Raw genomic sequence first — 26,599 nt, 5'->3', positions numbered from 1 at the left:
CACCGGGATGTCTTCTGGAAATGGCCACTGATCATGCATCCTCCTCCTCCAGTCAGGAGGAGGTCAGATGGTTCTCCTCCTCCTCCTCCAGTCAGCTGGTTCTCTTGCTGCTGCGGTCTTGGGATCTGCCAGAATGAGGCATAGGTGCTCCCTTATGTTTGGGGCTCCAGCTCCAGCAGTCTTGGGGCCAGGAACCAATTCTCCGAAGCCTGCTTTTCTAATGGGACACGTAAGAGAGGACACCACTGAGGCGCGGCTTCCTAACGCGCATCCGATCGGGGAAAGCGCACTTCCGCTCCACAGTTGGAGCGGGATGGCAGGCCGGGGTGGGGGAAGGGACAGGTCAGTGGAGAGGAGGGAGGGACCATATCCGGGAGAGAGGCAGCTTCCGACCAGTGGTCGCGCTTCCGGAGAGGCGTTTCCGGTGGCGGCAGCAGCAGCGGCTGTGGTGGTTCCGGGTGTCTTTGTCCCCCCGGTGTCGCGGCCCTGGCCCGCAGGTGGGTTGCGGGGCCTTCCGCCGCCCCTCTGCCTCTTCGCCCCTCCCCTGGCCGAGGGGCTGCGAGGGCCGGGCCTCGAAGATGAACCGGGCGCGGAACGGGCCGAGGCCCCCTTCGGCCTGCAAGCTCCGTCTCCCTGGCAACGGTCTCGGCCCTGGGGGCGGGCGGGAGGAGGAGAAGCCGCGCGCCTTCGTCTTCCCACGGTGGCCTGGCCGCGGCCCGCCCCGGGAGACTCGGCGCCGGCGGCTGATGAGGCGGGAGCCGAGGGCCGGGGAGCGCGGGAGCAAGAGGGCGGGCGCGCAGCCGGATTCGCGTTCGGCCGGGCCACGGAGCTGTCTTCCCACCCGCCCGTCCGGGGAACAACGGGCCGGGCTTCCGGGGAGAGGGCCCACACCATCTCCTCTCCGGCAGCAGCCTCCTCCATTTTTCCGGGCCTTGCGTGGAACTCTTTGGCGGATGCATTGAATGAATGAATGTCATCGGGGCTCTTTCCAACCCTCCACTCTCCCCAACTATCTGAGGGTGGCGTGGCATAGTGAGAGGAGCTCTTAAGTTGTCGGGAGATCTGGGTGTGAGTCCTAGTTTTGTACCTACCTGGTTATGTGGCCTCGGGCAAGTCTCAGTCCCTCCGAGCTTCAGTTTCCTTTTCGTTGAAAGAGCATAACAGTATCACCCACCACTAGATTATTGTGAGGGCTGACTGGAACATTGTAATTTCTCCATTTCCTGCTCCTTTTCATATTCTCACCATCCGTCTCCTCCTTTCCTTCTCAGTATCCATCTCTCCATTTTCCTTAAGATCCTTAGTTCCTTTTTTGGGGTAGATGGAAAATTTCCCTATGGGCTGTTAATTTATTTCTTTTCTGATTGAAGGTTTTTCCCCAAGACTCTGAAAGAGGACAGCATTCCCAATGTCCCAGTTTAAGCGCCAGCGGATCAACCCACTACCAGGGGGACGCAACTTCTCAGGTGAACACCTTTATCTCTACCTGGCCTAGTACTGGGAAGTGTGTGTTTTGGAGTTAGTCTTTCAAAATGTGGCTTTTGGGGTTTCCCTGGTGGAGTGCAATTTGCTGCTGACTTTTCTTAGGAAAAAGCATGACCACAGTAGTTGTCGGCGAAACCCTGTGTGGGACATGCTTGGATCCACTTTGCTCTTTGGGTTTACCGTTTCCTGTAGCTGAACTAGTGCTTAAGATGGTAGGTGCAGTTTCTGGATTGCTTCTGTGTTCCAATAGGCGCAGCTTCAACATCTCTTTTGGGTCCTCCTCCTGGTTTGCTCACTCCTCCTGTGGCCACAGACCTGTCCCAAAATGCCAGGCACCTTCAGGTAGGTTGGGCATCCTATCTAGTGAGTTTCGGCACTCGGGACTACCCCAGCATGCATGGTTGCCCGATGCTTTCATTCTTACATCACAGTGTTCATCCTTCCTGACACTCCTGTCCTTGGCCAGTCCAGAGGCGACTAGACATCTGTGACTGGGGAGTCCTAGGTTCTGGCTCAAGGGAGATCTCTAGGGTGCTTCTTGGAATTAAAGAACTGGAAATCTTAGAAGAAGCTTATGACTCCCCCCAGTAGATTGATTGTGTCCACTGTACATATGCTTCCTTCTATATGTATGCTTCCTTCCATGGGAATCCGTGCAGTACTCTGATTGAGCTGAGGGTGGGGCGGGGTGGATGAAGATGAGATGCTAATGACAGAGCATGGACAAATGCTCCCTATTACCTTTAAACTGCACTTTTCTCTTATAGGGTGGAGAGAAGCAGCGGGTCTTCACTGGCATTGTTACCAGTTTGCATGACTACTTTGGGGTGGTGGATGAAGAGGTCTTTTTTCAGTTAAGGTAGGCTTGAGGCTGATCCCCTTCTGGAAATGCTTATTGGATTCAGTTCTGTCACCATGCTGGTGGGTCCCCTATAATGCCATTGCTTTGCTGTTGTTATGCAAGGTGTGAGAAATCTTGATGGCAAGGGCCTCATAGGGACAGTCAGGGTGGCTTGGCCAGGGTTCCTCTCCTGACTGGGTCTCCTGGCTTGTGTGCTGGCAGTGTGGTGAAGGGCCGGCTGCCCCAGCTGGGTGAGAAGGTGCTGGTGAAGGCTGCATACAACCCAGGCCAGGCAGTGCCCTGGAATGCTGTCAAGGTGCAAACGCTCTCCAACCAGGTATTCATCTCTCCTTGGCATGTTTATTGGAAAGGCGTGGGAGGGAACCTTACTTTGGTCAAGGGGTTGGGGCTGCATCTTTCCAAGGTAGTGAGCAGGTCAGCTATGGGATGCCCTGAATTTCCTGGTTGCTGTCTTGCAGCCCCTACTGAAGTCCCCAGCACCTCCCCTTCTACATGTGGCAGCCCTGGGCCAGAAGCAAGGGATTCTGGGAGCTCAGCCCCAGCTGATCTTCCAGCCTCACCGGATTCCCCCACTCTTTCCTCAGAAGCGTGAGTACCAGTGGCATGGATATCGGGCGTGTGGCTTTATGGGGTACTTGGGATGAATGGACTTGTAACTGTTAGGTTGCTGCTCTCAGAATAGACGTGGATATTTCACGCACTGGAAGAAAGGTACAGGATTGTTGGGCAAATATTTAGGGGGTTTTGAGTCACCAGCCATTTCCTCTCTGCAGCTCTGAGTCTCTTCCAAACATCCCATACGCTTCATCTGAGCCACCTGAACAGATTTCCTGCTCGGGGCCCTCATGGACGATTGGATCCGGGCCGAAGGTAAGAGGATGATCAAGCAAGAAAGTGTTTTATTTTATTTGCCTCTAAGAGAATGTCCCTTTTTTTTTTTTGCCACCTGTTGACACTAACATTCTCTTTCAACAGCTAGATCGTGGTCCCTTTACCCTGAAATAGGCTGATACATTGAGATGTATATACAAATATCGGAACTTCATAAGCTGGTTCAGCAAGTAGGGATTTGGTGTAATTCATTTTTCAAAGTATCACATTGAATTTTTTAATATATAATTTTCCTTTTTATTTCTTGTGCGTAAGATTGAGACACCAAGAATCAAAACTATCAAGAAAATAGTAATTGTCCAAAAAGAGTAACTCTGCAGTGTATTTTTTAAATTGAAGCATAATTTACAATATTATACCAGTAGATTGGCTATTTTTATATATTACGAGGTGATCACCGCAATAGGTAGTTACCATCTGTCACCATACAAAGCTATTACTATATTATTGAGTGTATCCTCTGTGCTGTATGTTACATCCCCATGACTTGTTTTGTAACTGGAAGCTTGTACCTCTTAATACCTCTTCACCTATTTTGCCCATTCCCCCCAACTTCCTCCCCTCTAGTGACCACCAGTATGTTCTCTATACCTGTGAGTCTGTTTCTGGTTTTTTTATGTTTGTGCATTTGTTTTGTCTTTTAGTTTCCTCCAGTGCATAATTTAATTCTTAGTCTAAAATGTGTTTCTTTAAATACACTGTACAGTTCAGTGGTGTGGTAGACTGTGTGTGTCGCACTCTGCCCAGAAATCCAGGTCTGTGCCGTGGATGTGCAGACACGGCCTTTTGTGGAGCAGGCGTGGTGCATTTGGGCCTTTGGGGCATCCCAGGCCATCCTGTATCATCTGTGAGCGTTGGGGGCTGCCAGGAGGAGCACACTTCCTGTTCTCTCTGGCTCACATGTTCCTTATCCTGCCTTACTCTCTCCCTAAAAGCTTTTGTTTATATCCCTAGGGCTTACGCTCTAGACTAGTTTGCTTTTTAGACTTGTTCTAGTTCTGTCCGTCTTCATTTTACATTTTATTATGAAAAATTTCAAGTATAAGCATAGTAAGTAAAAAAGGATGATGAACCTTCATATACCCATCACCCAGCTTAAACAAGTATCTGCCATTCTTTTTCATCTACTCCCTGCCTTGTACTTGATTTTTTTTTTTAAGGTAGAATTTATTTAGGTTGATGTGCACAAATCTTAGATGGACAGTTTTGACAAATGGAAAATCCTGTGTAACTCTCACCCCTATTAAGATATAGGACATTTCCATCACTCTAGAAGGTGTTCTCATGTTCTGGTTCTCTTCTGAAATAAGAACTGTTCCGAGAAGGAAACAGCCCCCTATCCCAGAGGCCAGTAGATTATTACATGGTAAGGGCTGAGAATGCAGTCCACTGAGAACATGTAAAAGGAGCACGGAGTTCCTCAGAGAAAAAGTTTAGGCAAAGTGATGTAGCTAGTCTCTGTGCTGAAGCCACTGTTTGTTCCCTCGGGATAGGTCACGTGAACACTAAGGAGGCGGGAAGGCTTTGATTGTGTAGGATTGTTTTCCACTGTGTCTCTGCTTGAAACACTCTTTCATTCTCAAGTTACTGGTATACGTCTTGCATACACCCATCTTCTTGGTCTTCCAAATTTACAAGGACTTTCCACCTCTCACATTCCATGAGTTTATTAAAGGCTTCATTCAGAATCACAGCAGGTGCTCTCAGGGATAATGTAGCCTGGGTGGAAATCAGTGGCTGCTATTGACTTCCTGCTTTAGGTTCACATTCAGCCTTTCTATACAGCCAGTTGCATTTGATTGTCCTGGACATGCCAAGCCCCGTGCAAGACCTATGTTCTGTTACTTTGGCCATAATGCTTCAGTGTCATGGCTTCTCGAGAAAGGAGACATGACCATTGGGAGGGAGATACTACCATCAGTCAGTAGAGAGAATTTGCAGACTCATTCTGCAAAGGGGGCAGTAGGAATGAGGTCACCCTGAGGGGGAACAACAACTTATAATGGAGTCACCCATGTTAGCGTTTGACTGGAAACCAGGTTTTATTTTGAACTTCAGGTTTTGGGAGGCAGGATACAGTGTCTCCTTTGGATTGCTAATGCTGAACTACTGCGGTTTTTGGACAGGGCTATCCAGCTGGATATACCATCTCAGTATCCTGCTGAGGTTACGGAGGTGGCTTCCACTGGTCATGCCTTATAACCTGTTCCTGGCAATTCATGATAAGGGGAGAAAACTGCTCGCTGAGTTTACAGGATTCAGTGGAATGTCCACTTTAACTTGAGGTTGACAGCATTTACTGAAGAGTTCACTTCAGTCATGGGTGAGCCGAAGAGGGTTGTCAAAATGACTGGAACAGTTCTTCTGTTAGAGACACAGGAGCGCTGACATCCCACAAGGGCAAGGTTAGAAGGCAGCTTTTGGAGGGAGATGCTATGAACAAGGAAATTACCCAGGCAGAAATATGAGAAAAGAAGAAAAACTTTGTGTTAAATATAATCAAGTTTGTTACTCAGGGGTGTAATGACTAGGGAAACAACCCAGGCAGGTCTAAAGGGAAAGTGTAGACACCTTCTGGTAAATATAATCAACTTGGCATTACCTCAGCACGAAGAATTGACAATTGATTTTATTTCCCTTGTGAGACATGGGGATTTTTTCCCCTTATCAGTCTGGCATTTTATGATGGTCTAAAGGTTTTTTCTATTATTTTTTTTATTGCCCCCATAACATAGTGATACTATAATAAGTAATTTATTACAAAAATGTATAAAGTAGTGCATGCTATTATATAAAGTTAAAAATACTATAAAAATATATCATTCCCTCTTTCCCTTTAAAGGTAGCCATTTAAAAACTTTTAAATTAAAGTATAGTTAATTTACAATATTGTATTAGTTCCAGGTGTACAACATAGCAGTTGTACTCCATTTAAAGTTATAAAATGTTGGCTATGTTCCCTGTGCTGTGCATTACACCTTTGTATCTTATTTATTTTGTACATAGTAGTTTGTACCTCTTAATCTCTTACCCTTATCTTCCCCCCATCCCCAAGGTAACCATTCTTAAAGACTTTTAGAAAATAATTTTGAAAAGCAAATTTACTTTCTGCTACTTTTTCCCTCCATGTTCTTTTCTAGTCTTTATCTATATATATGCATACTTTTTATAATTTAAATCTGAGTTCAGATTTTTTATACGTTCTTTTCGAACATCTGTTCCATATTGCACTGTAATCCTCATAATTGTTTTAATGGCTGTATGATTACTGTACTTATTTACTAGGAAAATTCAGGATTGCTAGATACACACATGGTTTTTTTTTTTTTATAAATTTATTTATTTGATTTTTGGCTGTGTTGGGTCTTCGTTGCTGCGCGCGAGCTTTCTCTAGTTGCGGCGAGCGGGGGCTACTCCTCATTGCGGTGCGCGGACTTCTCATTGTGGTGGCTTCTCGTGTTGCAGAGCATGGGCTCTAGGCACAGGGGCTTCAGTAGTTGTGGCACGCGGGCTCTAGAGCGCAGGCTCAGTAGTTGTGGCAGACGGGCTTAGTTGCTCCGCGGCATGTGGGATCTTCCCGGACCAGGGCTCGAAGCCGTGTCCCCTGCATTGGCAGGAGGATTCTCAACCACGGCGCCATCAGGGAAGTGCCACACGTGGTTTTCTTACTCGGCTTGAATTTCTTCTACTATATATAACCTTTTTTCTTCTTCTGAATTAACTTCCTTGGGATAAATTTTTAAGAGTGAAATTACTGGATCAAAGGGTTTCAGTATTTTTATGACTCTAATGTGTAGTGTTAAGGGTTTTTACCAGAACTGTCTTTTTTTTTTGCGGTACACGGGCCTTTCACTGTTGTGGCCTCTCCCGTTGCGGAGCACAGGCTCCGGACGCACAGGCTCAGCGGCCATGGCGCACGGGCTCAGCCGTTTCCTGGCATGTGGGATCCTCCCAGACCGGGGCACAAACCCGTCCGTCCCCGTCCCCAGTCCCCTGCGTCGGCAGGCAGACTCTCAGCCACTGTGCCACCAGGGAAGCCCCAGAACTGTCTCTTTTAATGAAACTTGACAGAACCCGTAGCATGGTGCCATATGTATATATATCTTAGTAAAAAAAAAAATCAGTGAAATTCTTCTTCTCATTTCAAAAAATTATATTAAATATTAGAAAATTATTCATCACCTTTATCTGTCAGAGGTATCCACCATTAATATTTCTTTTTAAAGCTTTTTTGGGCACATTTGAGGCACTATTGTATATATAGTGTTCCATATAATTCTTTTTGTTTAACATGAATGGTTTTCTGTGTTATTAAAAGCATTTAAATATCTTAATGTCTTTTGTAACACTCTTATATGACTGTTAGCATGGCTTCTTTATTTTTAAAGTTGGGGATTCAGACGGTTTCCAGTTCTTTTTAGGCTAGTAGGTACTGAATCTATATGTAACAGTGTGGTCTCTTCCTTCTGGTCATGGATCAACCTCCAGCGATGACTATGACTCCAAGAAACGCAAACAGCGGGCTGGTGGAGAGCCTTGGGGTGCTAAGAAACCAAGGCATGACCTGCCTCCTTACCGAGTCCATCTCACTCCCTACACTGTGGACAGGTGAGTGGTGAGGCTGGGGTGGGGGCTGAGACTTGTAGCTGGTAACAGTTTCTTGTGTAAGTGAGATATAGTCTGGGAGTAAGAGTGAGTGAGTGAGTGTGTGTGTGTGTGTGTGTGCGCGTGCGTGCGCTTATGACCTTTTTGTTTCACTTTTGTTTTTTAATGTGACAGATTTTTTACTTCAAAATCTCAAGTTCTGACCAGCATAGCACCACTGACATGGGTGCCCTTGATAGAACTTTATGATTTGATCACCAGAAATTGTTATGCCAGGCTATAATTAAGGCTTATCAATCAAAATCCAGGTGCCCAATACCAGTTGTAAGTCAGGTAGAAACTGTGGGTCATAGGAACCGTGGGACTGGTTTCCCAGGGAAGCTCTAAATTATTTTTTAAGTGCTACAGCATGTATGAGGACACTGGCCCACAAGCTTACTCCGCACACGTAGAAACTCACTGACTGAGAGGTAGATGAGCAATTCCAGATTCCATCTAGCAGGGGAGATGCAGGGCTCCAGCTGCTGTATTAGAGATAAGGCCCCAGAGCCAAGTCCACCTAAGTCCGAGCTGAGGTGAGGGCAGCCTCCTAGCACCACCTCCTCAAGATGGCAGGGAAGGAGGGCTGCCACTGCTCTTCCCCTGTCACCGCTTCCTCTCTCCAGGCCCAGGCAGGGCTTGTTTTTCTCCATGCTGACCCACCTGCCTCCCAAGGTTAATCTGATGAGATACCGGTCCCCACATCATCACCACTGGAGGGGTGAATATAGAGCCTCCTCATGTGGTCAGAACATGACTGCTAACAATTAGCCACACACACACAGAGCTGTGGTTTTTTTCCTAAAACACAACTGGAAACCTATTGTACATACCGTTCAGTACTTTGCTTTTTCACTTGTCTTGGAATTTATTCTGCGTTAAAGTTTATTAGACTGATCTCATTCTTTTTAGCAACTGCACAGCATTCTACTAAATGAATGGACCAGAATTTATTTAACCAGTTCTCCATTTTTAGTCTTTAATTATCCTAAACATTGTTGTAATAATAAACATCCTTCTCTATACGTCTGCGTGGACAGGTGCAAGCATTTTGTTGCGCTCAATTCCTAGAAATGGAGTAGCTGGCTCACAGGTCTGTCAGCCTTGACAGGTATTGCCAGGCCGCTCACAGAGGCGGTATCGGTTTACGTTCTCACACGAGGTGTGAGGTTCTTGCACCCCCAGCCTTTGCCAACACTGTGTTATCCAGCTTTGTGATCTTTGTCAGTCTGATAGGTGAAAAGTGATACCCTGATTTGAATTTAATTATGAGTGAGATTGAGCATGTTTTCATGAGCTCGTAAGTCTCATTTCTTTTTCTAAGTTATCTGTTGCTGTCCGTTTTTCCAGTTTTCTCTTAGACTTGTGAACTTTGTTAGTGACTTGTGGGTTCCTTTTATATTAAGACAGTGACCCTTTTCTCTGTCACATATTGCAGATGTCTTTTTTTGTTTTCCTTCCCCAGGTTGACTTTATTTTGCCACTAGAGGTTGTGACATTTTAGTGGTCAAGTCTGATCCATTTTTATTTTTTCAGAAGTGTCTTACTTAGAAAGCTCTTCTTTTCTCAGATTATAAAATAATCTGCTCCCTTTTTCTTTCAAGTCTTTTATGGTTCCATTTTTAAAAATAATTTAGTCTTGGCTCCATCTGGACTCCCTTGCTTTCTTCCCATAGCTCCACCTGTGACTTCTTAGAACTCCAGCGCCGCTACCGCACCCTGCTGGTTCCCGCAGATTTTCTGGCTGTGCACCTGAGCTGGCTGTCGGCCTTCCCTCTGAGCCAGCCCTTTTCCCTCCATCATCCAAGCCGCATCCAGGCATCTTCTGAGAAGGAGCCAGCTCCAGACGCTGGTGCTGAGCCCACGTCCACAGATAGTGACCCTGCTTACAGTTCCAAGGTGAGTTGGCTGGGGTCCTGCCTCTTTATCCCGTTGTTGGAGGCTGAGGAAGCTCTCGAGTGTCTCCTTTATGCTGTCCCTACCAGGTACTGCTGCTCTCTTCCCCGGGGTTGGAGGAATTGTATCGTTGTTGCATGCTCTTCGTGGATGACATGACTGAGCCAAGGGAGACGCCAGAACATCCTCTGAAGCAAATTAAAGTAAGAGCTGGAGCCCAGGAGGCAAGACTCACTCATTGATGATGTTCAGTTCCTGTCAGCTCCGCTCCTGCTCAGGAACTCATAGAAACGGGGTTTCGGGGCTGAGATACCAGTCGTTTTACCAGGAGGACAGCATGGCTGAGAGATGTTCTTTCTTATCAGAATTATGTGGGGTTCACATTCATGGGTAGAGATACCCCTCCCGCCCCCAGTGTGGCAGACCCTTTGTTCCCCACTGGTGGCAGGTTGCCTCCCTGTGGGAGACCCACATGATTGGTTTTTCGTTTCTTACCCCTGGTCTCTTTTTGCAGTTTTTGCTGGGCCAGAAAGAAGAGGAGGTAGTGTTGGTGGGGGGCGAGTGGTCTCCTTCTCTGGATGGCCTCGACCCCAAGGGCGACCCGCAGGTGCTCGTCCGCACTGCCATCCGCTGTGCGCAAGCCCAGACCGGCATCGACTTGAGTGCCTGCACCAAGTGGTGAGTGGCTGCCCGAGCTGTTGTCTGTGGCTGCCCAGTGAGTGGCGAGACCCGGCAGGGAGCCAGGCTTCTGCTGGGCCTTTCTGACCTGTTAGTTCCCGTCTGTTCCCTAGTCCCTGCTCATCACCCGCTCCCCTCCTGCCCTCGCAGTGGTTGTGAGCACGGTGAGGGGTGTGTAAGTGTGTTGAAGGCCAGCTGACCCTCCAAGGCTCGTCAGATGTGGCCCCACAGCCACATTCCGTGCTCCTTCTTGTTGCCATGGCACCTCGGATAGTAATTGTCTGCTTACTTGTCTCTCCCCACTGACTAACCATTTCTTGAGGACTTGGTCTATATCTTTTATTTCTGTACTGTCAGAATTTCTGTACTGTCAGAATTTGGCACACAGTATGTGCTCATTAAATGCTGATTGGAAACTGAAGCCCTCACGAATGTCATGGGTCAGTTCTGCATTTTTCCTTCTGCTGTGAGCAGGTGGCGCTTTGCTGAGTTTCAGTACCTGCAGCTGGGACCCCCGAGGCGGCTCCAGACCGTGGTGGTGTACCTGCCGGACATCTGGACCATCATGCCTACTTTGGAAGAGTGGGAGGCCCTGTGCCAGCAGAAAGCTGCAGAGGCAGCTCCCCCGCCCCAGGAGGTGCCAGTGGTGAGGCTGAGCCTTTCGAACACGTGGGGAAAGTCGGGGCCCTGGGCCCTAACCCTGGACCCAGATGGTCATAGCTCTTGACTTTTCGCCACAGGAAACAGAGCCTGCAGAACAGGCAGCTGATGCACCAGAGCAGGCGGCAGACGCCTCTAAAGAGAATGCGGAGAATCCGGAGGCCACTGCGCAGCAGGAAATGGACACCGACCTCCCAGAGGCCCCTCCACCCCCTCTAGAACCTGCTGTCATGGCACGCCCCAGCTGTGTAAACCTGTCCATCCATAGTATCGTGGAGGACCGGAGGCCAAAAGAAAGGATCTCTTTTGAGGTAGGTGTAGGAGTCTGGGGCCTGTGGGGCAGGGCGTATAGGATGGTGGGGTTTGGAACACCCCATGTTCTGATGCTCGTGACCCGTGCCTCTTCCACCAGGTGATGGTGTTGGCTGAGCTGTTTCTGGAGATGCTGCAGAGGGATTTTGGCTATAGGATTTATAAGATGCTGCTGAGCCTTCCCGAAAAGGTCGTGGCCGCACCCGAACCTGAGAAGGAGGAGGCGGCCAAGGAGGAAGAAGCGGTCAAGGAGGAGGCCAAGGAGTCCAAGGATGAGGTACAGAGTGAGGGCACAGCTGCCGAGTCAGATGCCCCGCCGGTGAGTACCTCTGCCCCTGTGCACGGGCACTGGGGCTGCACATGGTAATGCTGAACACAACTGGGGCTGCGTGGCACCAGCGCTGCTCCGAGTGCTTTAGGGCTCTCCTCTCATCACCCCTCGCTCACTGCGCACACGCGCTCTGTGACCCTGGTGTGACTCAGGTGCGGGGCGCCTAACTCTCCCACGTGGCCACACAGCCCGGAGGTGGTTGGTGTACCTGGGAGAAGGGAGGTGGGCCTGGAGCAGTGAAGGGAAGCGTGGTTGACACGGCAGCATGGACGTCTCCATTAATAGGAATGCTTTGATGGGTACAGGTGTTTAGATTACCTGACGGTTAACTAGAACACTGCATTTTCTTAAACGTTTCTAAAGCACATGGGTCTTCTTGCCTAAATACTGTCAAGTAAACAAATTTCTTACGGGACTGAGATTGACTCTTGAGGAAAATCCCAGGTATCTGGAACTCGCCCTGATCTGCTCTGTGACCCCCATGTAACGAAGTGTGTTAAATGAGACGTTGCGTATGCGCCTTCGGCGCGGTGCCTGAACGCGGCTGACGCACAGATGTTAACCGTTGTTATTGTTGGTAGTCACAGGGGCAGTTCCTCTCATCATCTTGGTCTGCTTCTCCTAGAAGGAAGATGGGCTTTTGCCCAAACCCCCATCTTCTGGGGGAGAGGAAGAAGAGAAACCCCGGGGCGAGGTGTCCGAGGACCTCTGCGAGATGGCCCTGGACCCCGAACTGCTGCTGCTGAGGGACGATGGGGAGGAGGAGTTCGGTATGTCTGGCGCCTGCCCGGGTGGCGGCTTCCTGGCTCTGTGGCTCCCGTCCTGGCTGTGTGTGGAGCCAGTCCGGGCCTGTGTGCTCCCAGCTCCAAGTTCATCTCTGGCTTTCTGTAGCAGGAGCCAAGCTGGAGGATTCCGAGGTCCGGTCGGTTGCCTCGAATCAGTCAGAGATGGAGTTCTCATCCCTTCAGGACATGGTGAGACCTCTGTGCCTCTCTGGGTCTCAGTGACAGGGAAGCTTAGCAAGGCCTCTGACTCACTCCTGGGAAAGGGGTGCTTTTCCTAAATGACCTCTGGCATCTTCTGATAGACGAAAGACGAAAGGTGGTTCTTGGCTTATGGGATGGCATGCTCGTAGGATCCAGGAGAGCACTTCGGTATCTCCACCAGGGCGGATCTGAGCGAGCTGTCTGACCTGGGAGCACCCAAGATTCCTCTGTGTGTGACAGGCCCTGGGGCGAAAATGCCCCAAAGAGGCCTTTGGTTACAGGCCAAGGGACTTGCCTGGCCCAGGGTCAGGTCTCTAACTGGAAGGGTGTGAGTGTGCCAGCCAAGCTGCTTGATTTTTTTTTGTTTTTTTTAAACTTTTCTTTTTATGTTGGAGTATAGCCAATTAACAATGTTGTGGTAGTTTCAGGTGCACAGCAAAGAAACTCAACTATACATGTACATGTATCCATTCTCCCCCAAACTCCCCTCCCATCCAGGCTGCCGCGTAACACTGAGCAGAGTTCCCTGTGCTATACAGTAGGTCCTTGTTGGTTATCCATTTTAAATATCAAGCGGCTTGATTTTATAAGGGCTTCGTCCTGGGTGATTTAGCATCAAGGGACCTGTTTGTAAATCCTGTTCATCCTTGTTTCTCTTTTAGCCCAAGGAGCTGGACCCCTCTCCTGTGCTCCCTCTGGACTGTCTTCTTGCTTTTGTCTTCTTTGATGCCAACTGGTGTGGCTACTTGCATCGGCGAGACTTGGAGAGGATCCTGCTTACCCTTGGGCTCCGGCTCAGCGCAGAGCAGGTGCCTTCTCATGCCCCGCCCTAGGCCTCTCTGAGATGCCTCGCCCGACATCCTCGTGTGCATGCGCGGCTCGGGATGCTGTGGTTCTAGGTTCTTGCACGCCATTGTGGGGGGACTTGCACCTTCTCATCCGTGGGCATCTTGGGTGTGTGCTTCCTACAGGCCAAACAGCTGGTCAGCAGGGTGGTGGCCCAGAACATCTGCCAGTATCGGAGCCTTCAGTACAGCCGCCCGGAGGGCCCGGATGGGGGGCTCCCTGAGGAGGTGCTCTTCGGTGCGTACTGTGCTCTGCGGCCTTCTGGGGACAGCGGAGCAGGCTGCCTTGTCCCGGGACCGTCCCTGAGTCTTTTCACGGCCCTTCTAGGAAACCTGGACCTGCTCCCTCCTCCTGGGAAGAGTGCCAAGCCGGGCGCTGCCCCTGTGGAGCACAAGGGCCTGGTGTCCCACAACGGCAGCCTCATCAACGTGGGGAACCTGCTGCAGCGTGCGGAGCAGCAGGACAGCGGGCGGCTCTACCTGGAGAACAAGATTCACACACTGGAGCTGAAGCTGGGTGAGTGGCTGGTGGCGCGGGGACCTGTTGCAGCCGGGCGCAGACGCAAGGAGCCGAGCGGGAGGCCCGTCCCTCAGCCTCCAGGCCTCTGGCCCTACACTCCCCTCCTTAGCTTGGCAGTCTTTCCTGTCTTCCCCCGCCAGAGGAGAGCCATAACCGCTTCTCAGCCACTGAAGTGACGAATAAGACGCTGGCCGCAGAGATGCAGGAGCTGAGAACCCGGCTGGCTGAGGCTGAGGAGACGGCCCGGACGGCGGAGCGACAGAAGCACCAGCTTCAGCGGCTGCTGCAGGAGTTCCGAAGGCGCCTGACCCCCCTGCAGCTTGAGGTGCAGCGGATGGTTGAAAAGGTGAGCCTCCTGGGAGAGCCGGCCGCCGGGCGGGGAGGCTGGGTCAGGGCAGCCGGCACGGGGCCGGGCCCAGGTTTGCCTCGCTTCCGCCTCCATGCGCCAGTTTCTTATGGAATCGATCAGTCAGCAGCTGGCACCCTGGACTCTCCCAGGAGGAAGTGCTCAGTAGTCCTCGGATCTCGGCCCTTCCTCTGAGTCCGATTCTCGTGACATCTGTTTCAAACAGGCAGACAGCTGGGTAGAGAAGGAGGAGCCAGCACCTAGCAACTGAGGGGCCTGGTGCAGGAGCTGCCATCCTGTGAGGTCAGCGATGGAGCCTGCTGAAGTTAGAGCCCTTTTGGTTCTAGAAAGAAGCTGGAGCAGGACCTGGGAGCCATAGGCAGGGGTGGCTGACCCCTGTGCTCGGCCTCTGTAGAGGAGCTCAGGCCGTCAGGGTGGGGTCTGTCTGTGCCGTGTGGGACGGATGAGTGAGGAAGCCGGTTCCACTTGCAACTAAATCCAACATCTTCTGCACCCCTCGAATGTCATTTTGCCCTCTACCTTGGGATTCCTCCTGGGGCCCTTTCGTCTTGTGCTTTCTCCTGTCCTCTTCCAGTTTAGAATAAGACGGGAGGAAAAGGCTTTTTGAGTCTGTTGTAAGGTCTGATGCCAATAAACTGAAGAAACAGACGTGGAAGCTGGCTGGGGGTAAGAGCCCCTTCCTCCGGATGGCACAAATCCTGCCAGGTTTCAGGAGCAGGTTCTGGGGGGAAGGGTCTCCCGTGGCCATCGCAGGAACAGAGTCAGTCAGTGCTAGCGAGCGTTTAGCGTTGGGCAGTGTTTGGCAGTGAACACTGTTCCAGCCACCCCAGACTTGCCAGAAGAAACCAGCACCTCTTTTCCCTGGCTCCCCATGTTCAGAATGTGGTATTGGCTCTGGCCCAGCCTTTTCCCTGTTCCCCATAAGTCTCGCCTCTTTCCATAATCCGTGGTTTCAGTTTGACTTTGTATATAAAGTGTTCTGTTTTGGGTTTTTTTTGGCTTTTTGTTTTTTAAATAAACCAAAGTCAAAACAAACTGAGTGTCCTCTGTACCTCTCCCCTCGCTCCTCTTCTAGGTCTGCCTGCGCTCCGCCCTCCTCCCAACCCTCAGCGCAGCCTCTGCTCGATGCAGGTGTCACCTCCGGAGGGTGCGGGGGGGAGGGGGGCGGTGCAGCTCTGGGCCCTGCTGTCCAGGAGAGGGGCTGCCGCGGGGTCTGGGAAGGACTTGGGGGTGGCTCCTCCCCTCCTCTCTTTAGTTACGGCACAACGATATACGGACATTTTATTGAAAACTTTTTACTTGGAAAAATAAAATCCCAAATAATGAGGTGAGACATCATAAACCCACTGTTGTTGCTCTGAGGCCTGTGACTCGGTCTGTGACATTTTGTGGGGTAGGCTGTTGACACGCGTTGAGTCCCAGCTTCCTAGGGAAGCTGCAAGACTTGGGGCTCTGCCCTGCAGTTGACCCAAAGTCTAGAAGTGGGCAGAGGCGGCCGCTGTCTTGCTGAGAGGCTGGGGTGAGGGGCCTGTTGCGGCTGGGAGACCGTGGCTTTCACATTGCCCAGGGCAGTGTCGAGGCCTCTCCCAGAACAGGCGAGTCTGAGGTGAAAAGGCAGCAAGGGTGGGTGACTCCCCAGGGTGGCCCTTTTGGAGGTAGACGTGATCCCAACCGTGCAAGCCAGGCTAAGACTTCAAGGGAGCAGACAGGAGCCCAGGCTCTGGCCCTAGGCCAGGATGCACTTTGGACGGTTCTTTAGGGACTAAAAGACAGTCTACACTGCTTACCTGTCGGTGGGTTCTTGCTACGAGTGGGGAGGTGAGAGCCTGCTCGGGGCTCCTGGTTCCAGGCTCATTCCCAAGGGCTGGGGTGGTGCAGCGGGAGCTGCCGGTATGGTATCCCCATCCTTCTCCCAGGCGAGGGCCCTCTGCTCCCTGATGCCCGAGCCTGAGCTCGTGAAGCGTAAGCTAGAGAGGCCGACTCGTGTTTCAGAGACTTCCGAGGGCCGGGCTCAGTCATCGGCCACGATGGAGAGGGCTCTGAGCTCGCTCAGTCTGGCCTCGTTCTCCCGCTCCCGCTGCTCATCAGGACGGCCGGGCTGGGCAAGCTGCTGGGTCAGGTCTCCGAAAATCTTGTGCATTTCCGAGTAGTACACGACCTGGGGTGGGAACGGGAGGAGGTGGGCGGTGGGGGGCTCCAGGGTACCAGCCCCCCGGGGCATGGCGGGTGGGTGGGCGGAGGGCCGGAGCCTGTGGGAAGCGGAGCGCAGGTCTCGACTCCACTCTCCCTCCACCACCGCCCCTCCCCTTGAGCTGCGTGGCAACCGCAGCCCCGGGTCCTTCAGGAACATTCACTGCCCACTGCCTGGGTGGCAGAGGGAGCGACGGGTCCTTGGTGAGGCGGGGGTGGGGGTGGGGGTGGTGGTGCTCTGCCTCCGAGCTCTCCAGGCAGCTGAGGGGGAAGGGCTGGGGGGCGTGGGTGGGTCCTCGGCGGGTCCTGGGGGCGCCAGTGAGTCAGGCCCTGTGACCAGGTGCTAACTGCTTTACAGAAGCTAGGAGAAGCTCTCATCCATGGGAGAGGGCACAGCAGCTCCCAAAGCCCTGGGCCAGCCTTAGAAGTAAAGGTGAGAGAGGGGACACGGTTCTAGCCTCCGTCCCTTCCCAGCTCATCCCACCGCCAATCACTGCCTTAGCTGCAGAGCCAGGAAAGCAGGGCCCAGAGGCCAGGCTCACTTCCGCGTTTCCCTCTGCACAGCCACCAGAGGCGGGATGGGAGAGGCGCACAGGAACCAGGCGGGGGCAGGCCGAGGAATGGGGGGACCCATGGGCAGCCCTAGATGGCTGAGAGCTGAGCAGGCCCAGGGGAGGAGGGCAGGGACCATTTCTGCCTCAGTCTCCACCTCACAACCAAATGAAGTCACGTACTTTCAAGAAAGTGTGCCACACCACTCAAACACCCCTACGTGTTACCATCTCCAGCCCCGAGTTGTCTCTGGGGAGAAGGAACTCTCCTTCTCTAGCAACCTGGAGTGCCATTACTGGCCAGGCCAGGCCATGTCTTCCACACTCGCACAGCTGGGCTGAGGGGGAGCTAAATCAAGGTCTCCAAACAGGGTTGTCACCTGAGGGGACAGGGCCCGGGCTAGTGCTGGAGGGGGGAGCGGGATGCCCCCCCACCCCCCCGCCCCAGCTCCCTGCCCTGAGCCGCACTGCGCGGGCTGAGTCACTAGGAATGCTCACTTCTCCAGTGACTAATGGCAGCAGCAGCCGCGGGAGGGGGAGGCTGGCGCTGACGAGGCAGTAAACAACCCTCCGCCACCCTGCTGCCTGGTTACAGGGTATCCCTGGCTCCCAACCTGGGCAGCCTGGAGCTGTCTCCCGTGAGCAACAGGGTGGAGGGGGCAGGGCAGGTGACTGCGGGTCCGGGAGCAGAGGCACAGGACAGGGAAGTCACAGGTCTCCTGAAACACACCGTCCCCGGCCCAGGGCGAAGCTGCTGAAAGGAAGCCCGCACCTCCAGGGGCTGTACTCTGGGGCAAGCGTGGGAACCTTCCACGTCCCTATGCACGTAGCTCTCTGCCTCATTTTCCCTGAGCCCCTAAGGACACGGTCACTAACAAGTCCCGGATCCAGCATTAATCCTGCTCAGGGGTCCTGATCCCAAGTGTCCGGATCCCATGATTCCCATGGGGTTTGGTGCTCTCTGAAGACACAGGCTGGGAGGCAGGAACCAGGCTTTTCCTGGGTATCTGTGATTGTGGACTGTGTAAGAACGAGAGCGCCCACTGGAGGGCGCCAGACACTCAGGCCCAGCGCCGAGGCGGGCTGGAGGCAGACGGGGACACGTTGAGCCTTCAGCTTTGTTACCTGGTGGGGAAGGTGGCAGAGTGCTGAGCACCTGCAGTCACCTGGCAGGCGGGAGGCGGGGGGTGTTTCCCACGTGGAGGAGACCTCTTGGTTTTGGCACCTCAACCTTTTCTCTTTTACAGATGGGGAGAATACTCCCTGCTAAGGGCTTGAAGGACGTGGGGGAGGGGGAAGGAGGGCAGGAGCCACACTTTGTCTTTACACCCCTGAGTAGCAGGAGGCATGGGGTCTCGGGCCCGGTGCTACCATGGTGCACGTCCACCCGCGCCCAACCCGAGCAGGCCTGCCTTTCCGCTGGAAGATGCACCACGGCCTGGCGCCCAGGTGGGGCCCCTGCGCATGGCTCTCGCCGGGGTTTAGGGACCCCTCCAAGGGTTGCTAAAAGTCAAGACACCCCCTAGTCTTCCACCAAAAGAGAAGGACTAACTAGGGAGGGGAGGGGGTGCAGGGTCCTCGGAAAAAGGCCTTCACCTGTGGCCCCTGTCCCTGACCTGGGCCCACCAGGCAAGCGACCTGCCCATCAGGGTGAGGCGCTGGAGGTGCGGCCTGGTCTCCTCTTGCTGCTCGTGGAGAGAGAGAACTTCAGCGAAGAACTCTTGGACGACAAGGGACCTCGTGCGAAAGTTGGGATTAACCAAAGAGCAACGGAGAGACCGAAACGGGAATTCCAGCCAACAACCGGGAGGCGCCCTGCATTCCTCCCTCGGGGGCAGGGCTGGGGGCAGAGAGTGGCTGAGCCCCGCTTCCGGTGTGGGGAGCAGGGCGTGGCTGGCATGAGATGGGTCTCCAAAGCCCGCGACTGCCTCCCGAGGGAAGAAGTGTTGGGCCATCATGCGGGGTGGCAGCGGCCTCACCTGTGCTCGGATCAGGGACTCAAAGCTGGGCTGGAAGTAGTCCAGTCGGCTGTTGTAGAACCGCGGCATCTCATCCAGGAGCTGCTTGTTCTTGGCCTCAAAGTCATCCCGCACGGGCCGAAGCTCTTCTCGGGCCTGAGGAGCAAGACCCTGGGTGGCACAGCTCTTGCTGGCTCATCCAGCTTCCTGAGTGGGGCACGGGGGGTGGTGGAGGTGCTGTGTGTGTGTGTATGGTGGTGGTGGGGGGAGTCAGGACATCTGGTGTCTTGGTCCCTGGGTGAAGGAGGAACTTGGCCTCCTGTCCCTGGGTGAAGGAGGAACCACGTGGCCCCCTGTCCAGCCCCAGCCCCTTCTCCCCGGTACCTGGTGGAGTTTGGCCAGCACCGGCCCTGTCTTCTCCTTCTCCTCGTACTTCTCCACCTTGGCCTGCAACCTCCTGTAGTCCTGCAAGGCCTGCTCCCGCCGTTTCACCGCCATGTTGAGGCTCGGGAAGACACTGCCAAACCTGCCGGACACAGTGGGTTGGAGACGGGCCTGTTCTTGGAGCTGCATGCTGGCAGCTCATCGCTCATTCAAAAATATGTATCGAGCGCCTACCAAGCGCCAGACTCTGTTCTAGGTCTTGGGGATCTTGCTGTGAACGAGATAGATGGGGCCCTGGCCTTGGTGGGGCACAGGCTGAGAATGTCGCCTTGGGGTAAGGCCAGGGCAAGGAAGACAGGGTAAGGGCCACTCCACCGACCTGGGTAAGACTCAGCAGGTCATGAATGCATGATGCCACTGATGCTGCCACTGCCCTTTAGCCCCCACCCCACATTTCAGAGACCTGTGCTACGGCATGGAGGAGCTGAAGACTCCTTGGAGTCTTTTTTTTTTTTTTGACCTGGTACAAAAAGATTCAGGTTCTATTAATTAGCATCAGGCATCTCAGAAGAAACAAAAGACAGATGAGCTAGCAGAGCCAGGAGAGCTCTCTGGACAATCACGAAGGAACAGGGGTGGACAGAGCTCAGGAAGCCATCTGAGCAGATGGAGGCAGCACCCCTTGGGAGTGGGCCCGGACCCAGGGGTGCTCCGGGAGCTAGGCCAAGGGCAGCTGCTCTGAGGGCTGGTATCAGAAAAGCTGGGAGATCAAGCTTCTGTCCAACATCTTCCATTAAAAAAGTGAAAAAACTGAGACCAGGGAGATGACATGACTTGTCCAAGGTCACAATTAGGTAGTGACGGTCCAGCAGATAACTCAAGTGTCCCAGCTCTCCCTCTGGCACCTCCCTACCACCTCATGCTGCCAACAGCAGGTGACAGACCTGCAACCGAAATCTACTCCCTTATTACTCAGCCATTAACAACAAGTGAAATGATGCCATTTGCAGCAAGATGGATGGACCTAGAGATTATGACACTAAGTGAAGTAAGCCAGACAGAGAAAGACAAGTATATGATATCGCTTATATGTAGAATCTAAAATATGACACAAATGAACTTATTTACAAAACAGAAACAGACTCACAGACATAGAAAACAAACTTGCGGTCACCAAAGGGGAAAGGAGGGGGGGAGGGATAAATGATAAATTAGGAGTTTGGGATTAACAGATACACACTGCTATATATAAAACAGATGAACAACAAGGTCCTACTATATAGCACAGGGAACTATATTCAGTATCTTATAATCATCTATAACAGAAAAGAATCTGAAAAATACATATATATACACACATACACATATACATATGCATGTATACACACCTGTATATATACACTATACATACATGTATATCTATAACTATATATAAAAAACGGAATCACTTTGCTGTACACCCGAAACTAAGACAACCTTGTAAATCGACTCTACTCCTATTAAATGACGACAAGCTACTCCCAGCCTTTTCTACCAACTCTGCTGGAAAAACAGGAATCCTCATGTTCTACTGTTGAAACGGCCGAACTGTCACACCAAACGTTTGAGGAAAACGACTGCAGGAGCTCTTCCTGCCCCACCAGGACTACAAGAACCACAGGGCAGTGCCAGGGTGGCTGTTCAGCAAGAGCAGCAGCAGAGGCTCTGGCATTTTTGGCACCGTGGGCGTAATCTTTGTGACTAGGATCCTCTTTGACCGGGAAGGGCAACACAGTCTTGGGGTGGACCCAGGGCAGGACCGCATTCCAGGCAGGAATGCTGCATTCTCCTTGACTAACGAGTGTGGGAGGAGGCCAGGCCAGCCTGCAAGCAGGTTTTCTGGAACTGGAGAGAAGATGGGGCAGCTTCCTTGAACACAAAGCCTGAGGGGCTGGAGCGTCTACCTCGCAGCTGGGAGCCCGAGTGGCCGGTGGAGCCCCGGCCTCAAGCCGAGGTGACGGCGCAGTGGCTATTCGGGGGGGTTGCGAAGCACACAGAGGGAGACCCAGGACCAGAAGCAGAGTCAGTTCTTCCCAGAGCAACTCAGAGAAGATGAAAGATGGGGCAGGAAAAAGCCTCAACAAATCAAGAGGCCACATGACATATAAGAGTAATGAATACCTCTGCCAGAGAACAGAGGACAGACACTTGACGGACGCATAATGCCCCAAACAAAGCTATAGGCCCAGGCAGCAGGGTTTGATGAAACAGACAGAAAGGCCACTAAAGCGGATTCTTCTCACTCTCTGGGTGTCCGTAACGGGCTCGCCACGTAGCTGGAGATGCTAACGTGGGCCAGGCCACCCACGCTTCTCCGAATCCTCTCCAAATCCTCAGTCGCAGGTCCCTATACACTGCAATCAAGTCAACACCTGAATGACTGCTCTGCTGGGCAGAAGACGCAGGCCTACTTGGTGCTCTGCAAACTGGACCAGCCACGCCCAGGACACAAGGTCCCCCTGGGGTAGGGCTGAACACGCCTGGGACGGCTGAGACCCTCTGGGGGAGCTGGACTCACTTCACCGCTTTTGCCTCAGGCAGTGCTACGACGGGGTCTCAGATGCCAGGTGAGCCCCTCTCCCTCGCCGGCGGAGAGGCACGTGGCTCAGGGGAGCAGGGGCACCTGGGCCTGGGAAGCCGCCACACCACCTCCCCCTGCACCCCACGTCCGCGGGGAGGAGGGCGGCACGAGTAAGGAAGCAATGTGCAGCACGGGCGTCATCTGCGGGTGGTCAAGCAGCTCTCGATACTCTGACCCCGGCAGCACTTGGACCAGTGCTCACAACCCTCTTCCCCCCAGAAAGTCCACTGGGCTTTATCTCCAGGGCCAGGGTCGTACACAACGGCAGGGCTGACTACAACATGCTGGGACTGGGCTGGCCTACAGAGGATGTAGAAATCCAGCCTCAGGGCAGGTCCTGAGCCGAGGGGGAGAAGGCGTGGATCCAGGGCTGACTGATTTCCAGGCAACCTCAGGGGACGGGTGTGTCCACAGGACACTACCTTCAGCCTTCCGGAAGCAAGGCCACGTATCCTCTGGGGGGAGGAAGCGGCTGCTCTGTGAGGCCCGAGGGAAACTTTGGTCAGCACGCTGACTTCCACCTCCCACGGCAGACAGCAGCACCCTTAGCTGAACCCAGAGGCCGCAGAGGGCTCAGCTTGATGTCCACCGCTGCCGAGGGACGTGACTCCTTGGGCCCTGGGCCTCGGGACCGCCCGGGTAGGTGTCACGCCCTTCTCACAGTAAAGCAGGGAAGCTAAGGTCAGGCAGGGGAGATCAGACAGTGTAATCGGAGGTAGCTGACAAAAGCGGGGGGTGGGGGGGTGGGGACCGAACTCTGTAATCCCTGGCTCAGGTCACTGCCCCACTGAGGCCACACCGCCTCGATTTCCGCTTTGAAGTAACAGGAAGAACTCTGCCAGCTCCACGTGCCGGGGGGGTATAAACACCAGGGTACCGTTCGGGGTAAGGGGCTCCTGGCAGCAGACACCCCTCCTCGTGTGGGGTGTTTTAGTGCTGCCCCTACCTTCTCATCAGGGCAGGGAAGCTGCAGGGAGGCAAGGACAAGCATAGGCTGGCCCCCAGAGCCCGGGCCCCTTCCAGACATGTCCCTGGGACCTGACAGGGTACCTGCTGACTTGACCTGAGAAGGATGGGGTGATCCAGCTCTCCCTGGGGCACCAAGCCTGCACTTTTATGGGGCTGCCACGAAGGAGCAAGGCTGCGGGCCCAGAACCTCTCTGCTCAGTGCCCGGCGTCCCCCTGATAATTAGTGGTGAGGGGCACATGGGAGTCCCTGGGCTAGGACCCCAGGAGGGACTCTGCCCTCCACATACAGCGCCACTCCAGCCCACGATACCTCCCTCTCCACTCAGGGGAGTGCCCGGCTCTGCCATTTTGAGAGTTCAGCTCCGTTCCTGCTTCCGCAGAAGGGGAAGAGACTTGGAGGAACAGGCCTGTCCTGTCCAGGGCTCTCCCCACTCCACTGCACTGCCCCGCCTCGGCAGTTATCATTCTGGTCCGTTTCTCGGGGGATGCCGCATGGCTTCTGCACTACATCCTAAGCTCCTAAAGTTTGAATCGCAGAGAAGGGAGGACAGGGCTGGGCCTCCCCAGGCGCTCCTGAAGCTCTGCCCATTTCTTGCCTGTCCTAAGGTGGGGCAGCAAATGGCTCCTCAGGGTAAGCGTGGGGTGAAGAGGCATCAAGAGGCGGAGGGAAAGGGGGAGGGAGGGAGGCTGGCTGGGAGGTGGGGCATGCCTGCCATTCCTCAATCTGTGCCCACACAGCCGGGATCTTCCACCCACCAGGAAAGGGAAATTGAAAGCATCCCCATCCCACCCTGTGAACGCGGCCCAGAGACTGGGGGATTAGAGGCCGAGCCCCCTGGGGGGAGGCCGGGGGCGGCGGGGTGGCCATGTGGCGATGTTCCTCATCAGAGGACAGGAAAGCTGCAGCTTCCTGTTTCCGGTGCTGGGGTCCCTGGGAGCTTCTCTCCTGGCAAGAGGCGGCAACAGGCAGTGCCGGGTTTATGTGGTTGGGGGAGATCGCATGTCGGCCACGGGATACAAAGAAGCCAGCCGGGCGGGCAGGCAGGCAGGCAGGCCTGGGGGGCTTGGGCAGAGGTCAGCGGATCTGCTGCGGAGATGGTGGCCACCCCCTCGGCCACTCACCCACCTTCCTGGCAGGTGGTGCGCGGCTGGAGTGGTGGGAAGCAGCCGCGATTTCTCTCCATTTGGCTCCAGAAGCCAGGCATCAGATTTCAGGCCCGCCTCGGTGGTGGTGAAATCAAGGCGGAAGTCAGTCCCCAGTTCTCTGGGCCGGTGTCCCCTGCCTAGCTCTGCCAGCCATGGGTGTGCACGGCAGCCTCCGTGGCAACCCCTGGGACCCCCGTGGGCAAGGTCAGCTTGGCCAGGGGTCCTTCCCACCCAGTTCTGAACCCTCAGGCCTGGAGACGGGGTCACAGAGCTACTACAAGCAGCGGAGCTCTTTCCGACGCTCCCTCCTGAGCTACTGGCCTGCCCAGCACCCTGCTCCTCACATGACCCTGCGACCTGGGGCCGAGCAGGGGCTGGGGACAGGGGCCCGGGGCAGGAGCGGGGAGGAATCCCTGCGGGCCAGGTTCTGCCTGCCCTCCACGGCTAAGCCTCCAGACAGCCCAGCTTAGAAAGAGCTTTGCCTAACCCCACCCCTTGGACCTGAACAGGGAACAAGAGCTCAACAACCTGAACGCCAGGGGTCAGAGGATCAAAACCTGCTCTCTCCATCGCCCTCCGGGCCCTGACCCAGGCCTCATGGTAATTAGCACAGCCTCATTACCCAGGCCCTGGTGAGGCACCTGCCAGGGACCACCACAGAAGAGGTAATAAAGTGCAGCTGCTGGGCTGGAGCGGGAGCCTCTCTAGGCCGGAGCCGAGCTGGGAGAGGCCAGGGAGGAAGATGAAGTGATTCGGGAGCTTCAAGGCAACGTTCCTGCCTGTCTCCCGCCCAGCGCCGCCCCGCTAGGGGACCCGGGGAATAGGCCTGTCTGATCACTGACCAGGACCTGCTGGACAGAAGATGAGTCTCACAGAAGAATTTCTGACCCTGGCAGGTCATGAATCGGGGGACCTTCCCAGGCGGGACCCCGCTGCAGCACCCTTTCCCGTGTGCGGCCCCCCCCCCACCCCCCCCCCCCCACCGCTTCAAAAGCCACGTGCGGCAGGCAGCTGCTTCTCCCAACCCGGCTGAGCGAGATGAAAGGCCTCACTCATCTCCGTGGAGGCCCGGCCAAGATCTCTGCTAGCTTAACTCCACAAGCTCTGGTCCCACTGGTTCTCGGTCAGGAACAAAGGGACAATGGCAGAATGACCACAGGAGCACCGGCCGGCCACTGTGGAGGATCAGACAGGCCCTGCCACCACTGAGCGTGCCTGGCCAGGCAGGTGCTCTGGAGCTACCGGGAGTGTCAACCCCAGGGCCACAGATCAGGGAGCTGGTGTCCCCTGGAGGTTCCTGTCCACCCCGTGTGAGTCTGGGGACAGGCTGCCAGAAACGATATTCGGTCCCCAAGTGGCTGGTTGACCTGCCTTTCCAGTAACTGCCCTCAGGCCTGTGGTCCCCCCGATGACCTTTACTCACTTTTTTAAGGGTTCAATCACAGTCTTTTGTATCTGGTTCACCTGTCAAAAGAAAAACCCGATGGCGTCAAAACTGGGGGGAAGTGGTGCAGGGGTTAAGAATCTGCCCACCAATGCAGGGGACATGGGTTTGAGCCCTGGCCCGGGAAGATCCCACATGCCGCGGAGCAACTAAGCCCATGCGCCACAACTACTGAGCCTGTGCTCTAGAGCTTGCAAGCCACAACTACTGAGCTCGCATGCCACAACGACTGAGGCCCACGTGTCTAGAGCCCGTGCTCCACAACAAGAGAAGCCACTGCAATGAGAAGCCCGCACACCGCAACGAAGAGTGGCCCCCCGCTCTCCACATCTAGAGAAAGCCCGTGCACAGCAATGAAGACCCGACGCAGCCAAAATTAAAAAAAAACAACAAAAAACTGGGGGGAAGCCAGACTCTTCCCAAAAGGGGGAGCCTCCAAGTTCCTGAGAAGAGAAAGAGAGCAGGACAGGGGTACCCCGAGAGCCCCAGGCAGGGAGACACCCCTAACTGCCGCTGGAGTGAGGCAGAGATGACAACCGGGGAGCCTGAAGGGTGACAAGGCGCACCGGCCTTGTCCCGGGTCAGTTCTCATTCTGTGAAGCCGACGATGGCCTTGCTCAGTGAGGAGGCTGGGCGGGCAAGTCTGAGGGGCTACAGGCGTGGGTGGGCAGAGCCGGCCTGAGTCTCCCTCGTGGCCCCACGTGAGTGATGTGAGCTAGTGGGAGCTACGGGAAGCAGCCGGTGCGGGGGCAGGGTGGCCAGGGGAGAGCTCACAGGGCTGGGACACTCAGGTGTCCAGAGAGGAGACCAAGCCCCGATAAGGACTCCATGCAGCACTCCACCCAGAAAGAAGCCTCGAG

The 26,599-nt window shown here is 54.2% G+C and overlaps 2 protein-coding genes across 13 annotated transcripts in view; one reads left to right on the top strand and one right to left on the bottom strand.

Moving 5' to 3' along the window:
* The first annotated feature begins 284 nt into the window (after positions 1-284).
* On the top strand, positions 285-15,512 carry CCAR2 (cell cycle and apoptosis regulator 2). Of its 5 annotated transcripts, none has more exons than XM_029201357.1 (21): positions 285-497; positions 1,371-1,466; positions 1,736-1,827; positions 2,253-2,344; positions 2,549-2,663; positions 2,806-2,935; positions 3,121-3,217; positions 7,727-7,846; positions 9,559-9,781; positions 9,868-9,981; positions 10,293-10,456; positions 10,931-11,102; positions 11,197-11,427; positions 11,529-11,747; positions 12,385-12,529; positions 12,654-12,733; positions 13,408-13,554; positions 13,717-13,828; positions 13,919-14,107; positions 14,251-14,456; positions 14,683-15,508. In XM_029201357.1, exons 2-21 carry the CDS (start codon positions 1,409-1,411, stop codon positions 14,725-14,727), a joined length of 2,751 nt encoding a protein of 916 aa, XP_029057190.1. In that variant the 5' UTR covers positions 285-497; positions 1,371-1,408; the 3' UTR covers positions 14,728-15,508. The 5 variants fall into 5 exon arrangements, with proteins under 5 accessions (XP_029057190.1, XP_029057189.1, XP_029057188.1 ...); XM_029201356.1 differs by having other exon boundaries at positions 12,651-12,733; XM_029201355.1 differs by having other exon boundaries at positions 10,931-11,093; positions 13,717-14,107; positions 14,683-15,512.
* Positions 15,513-15,731: 219 nt separating this feature from the next.
* BIN3 (bridging integrator 3) overlaps positions 15,732-26,599 on the bottom strand; it is a 43,905-nt gene continuing 33,037 nt past the window's right edge. For 5 of the 8 annotated variants that reach the window (XM_029201358.1, XM_029201360.1, XM_029201364.1 and 2 more), the window contains exons 6-8: positions 25,719-25,759; positions 19,561-19,702; positions 15,732-19,332 (exon numbers count right to left, since the gene is read on the bottom strand). In XM_029201358.1, the coding sequence (XP_029057191.1) occupies positions 18,811-19,332; positions 19,561-19,702; positions 25,719-25,759 (705 nt within the window). In that variant the 3' untranslated portion in view covers positions 15,732-18,810. The remainder of the gene's footprint in view (positions 19,333-19,560; positions 19,703-25,718; positions 25,760-26,599) is intronic. The other 3 variants (XM_029201365.1, XM_029201359.1, XR_003790621.1) reach the window with 2 other exon arrangements.

The sequence above is a fragment of the Monodon monoceros genome, unplaced genomic scaffold, assembly GCF_005190385.1.
Source record: "Monodon monoceros isolate NGI ecotype Baffin Bay Population unplaced genomic scaffold, NGI_Narwhal_1 Super_Scaffold_5, whole genome shotgun sequence".
Taxonomy (NCBI): Eukaryota; Metazoa; Chordata; class Mammalia; order Artiodactyla; family Monodontidae; genus Monodon; species Monodon monoceros.
Note: the sequence above shows the minus strand (reverse complement) of the source record. Positions and strands in the feature narration are given on the sequence as shown.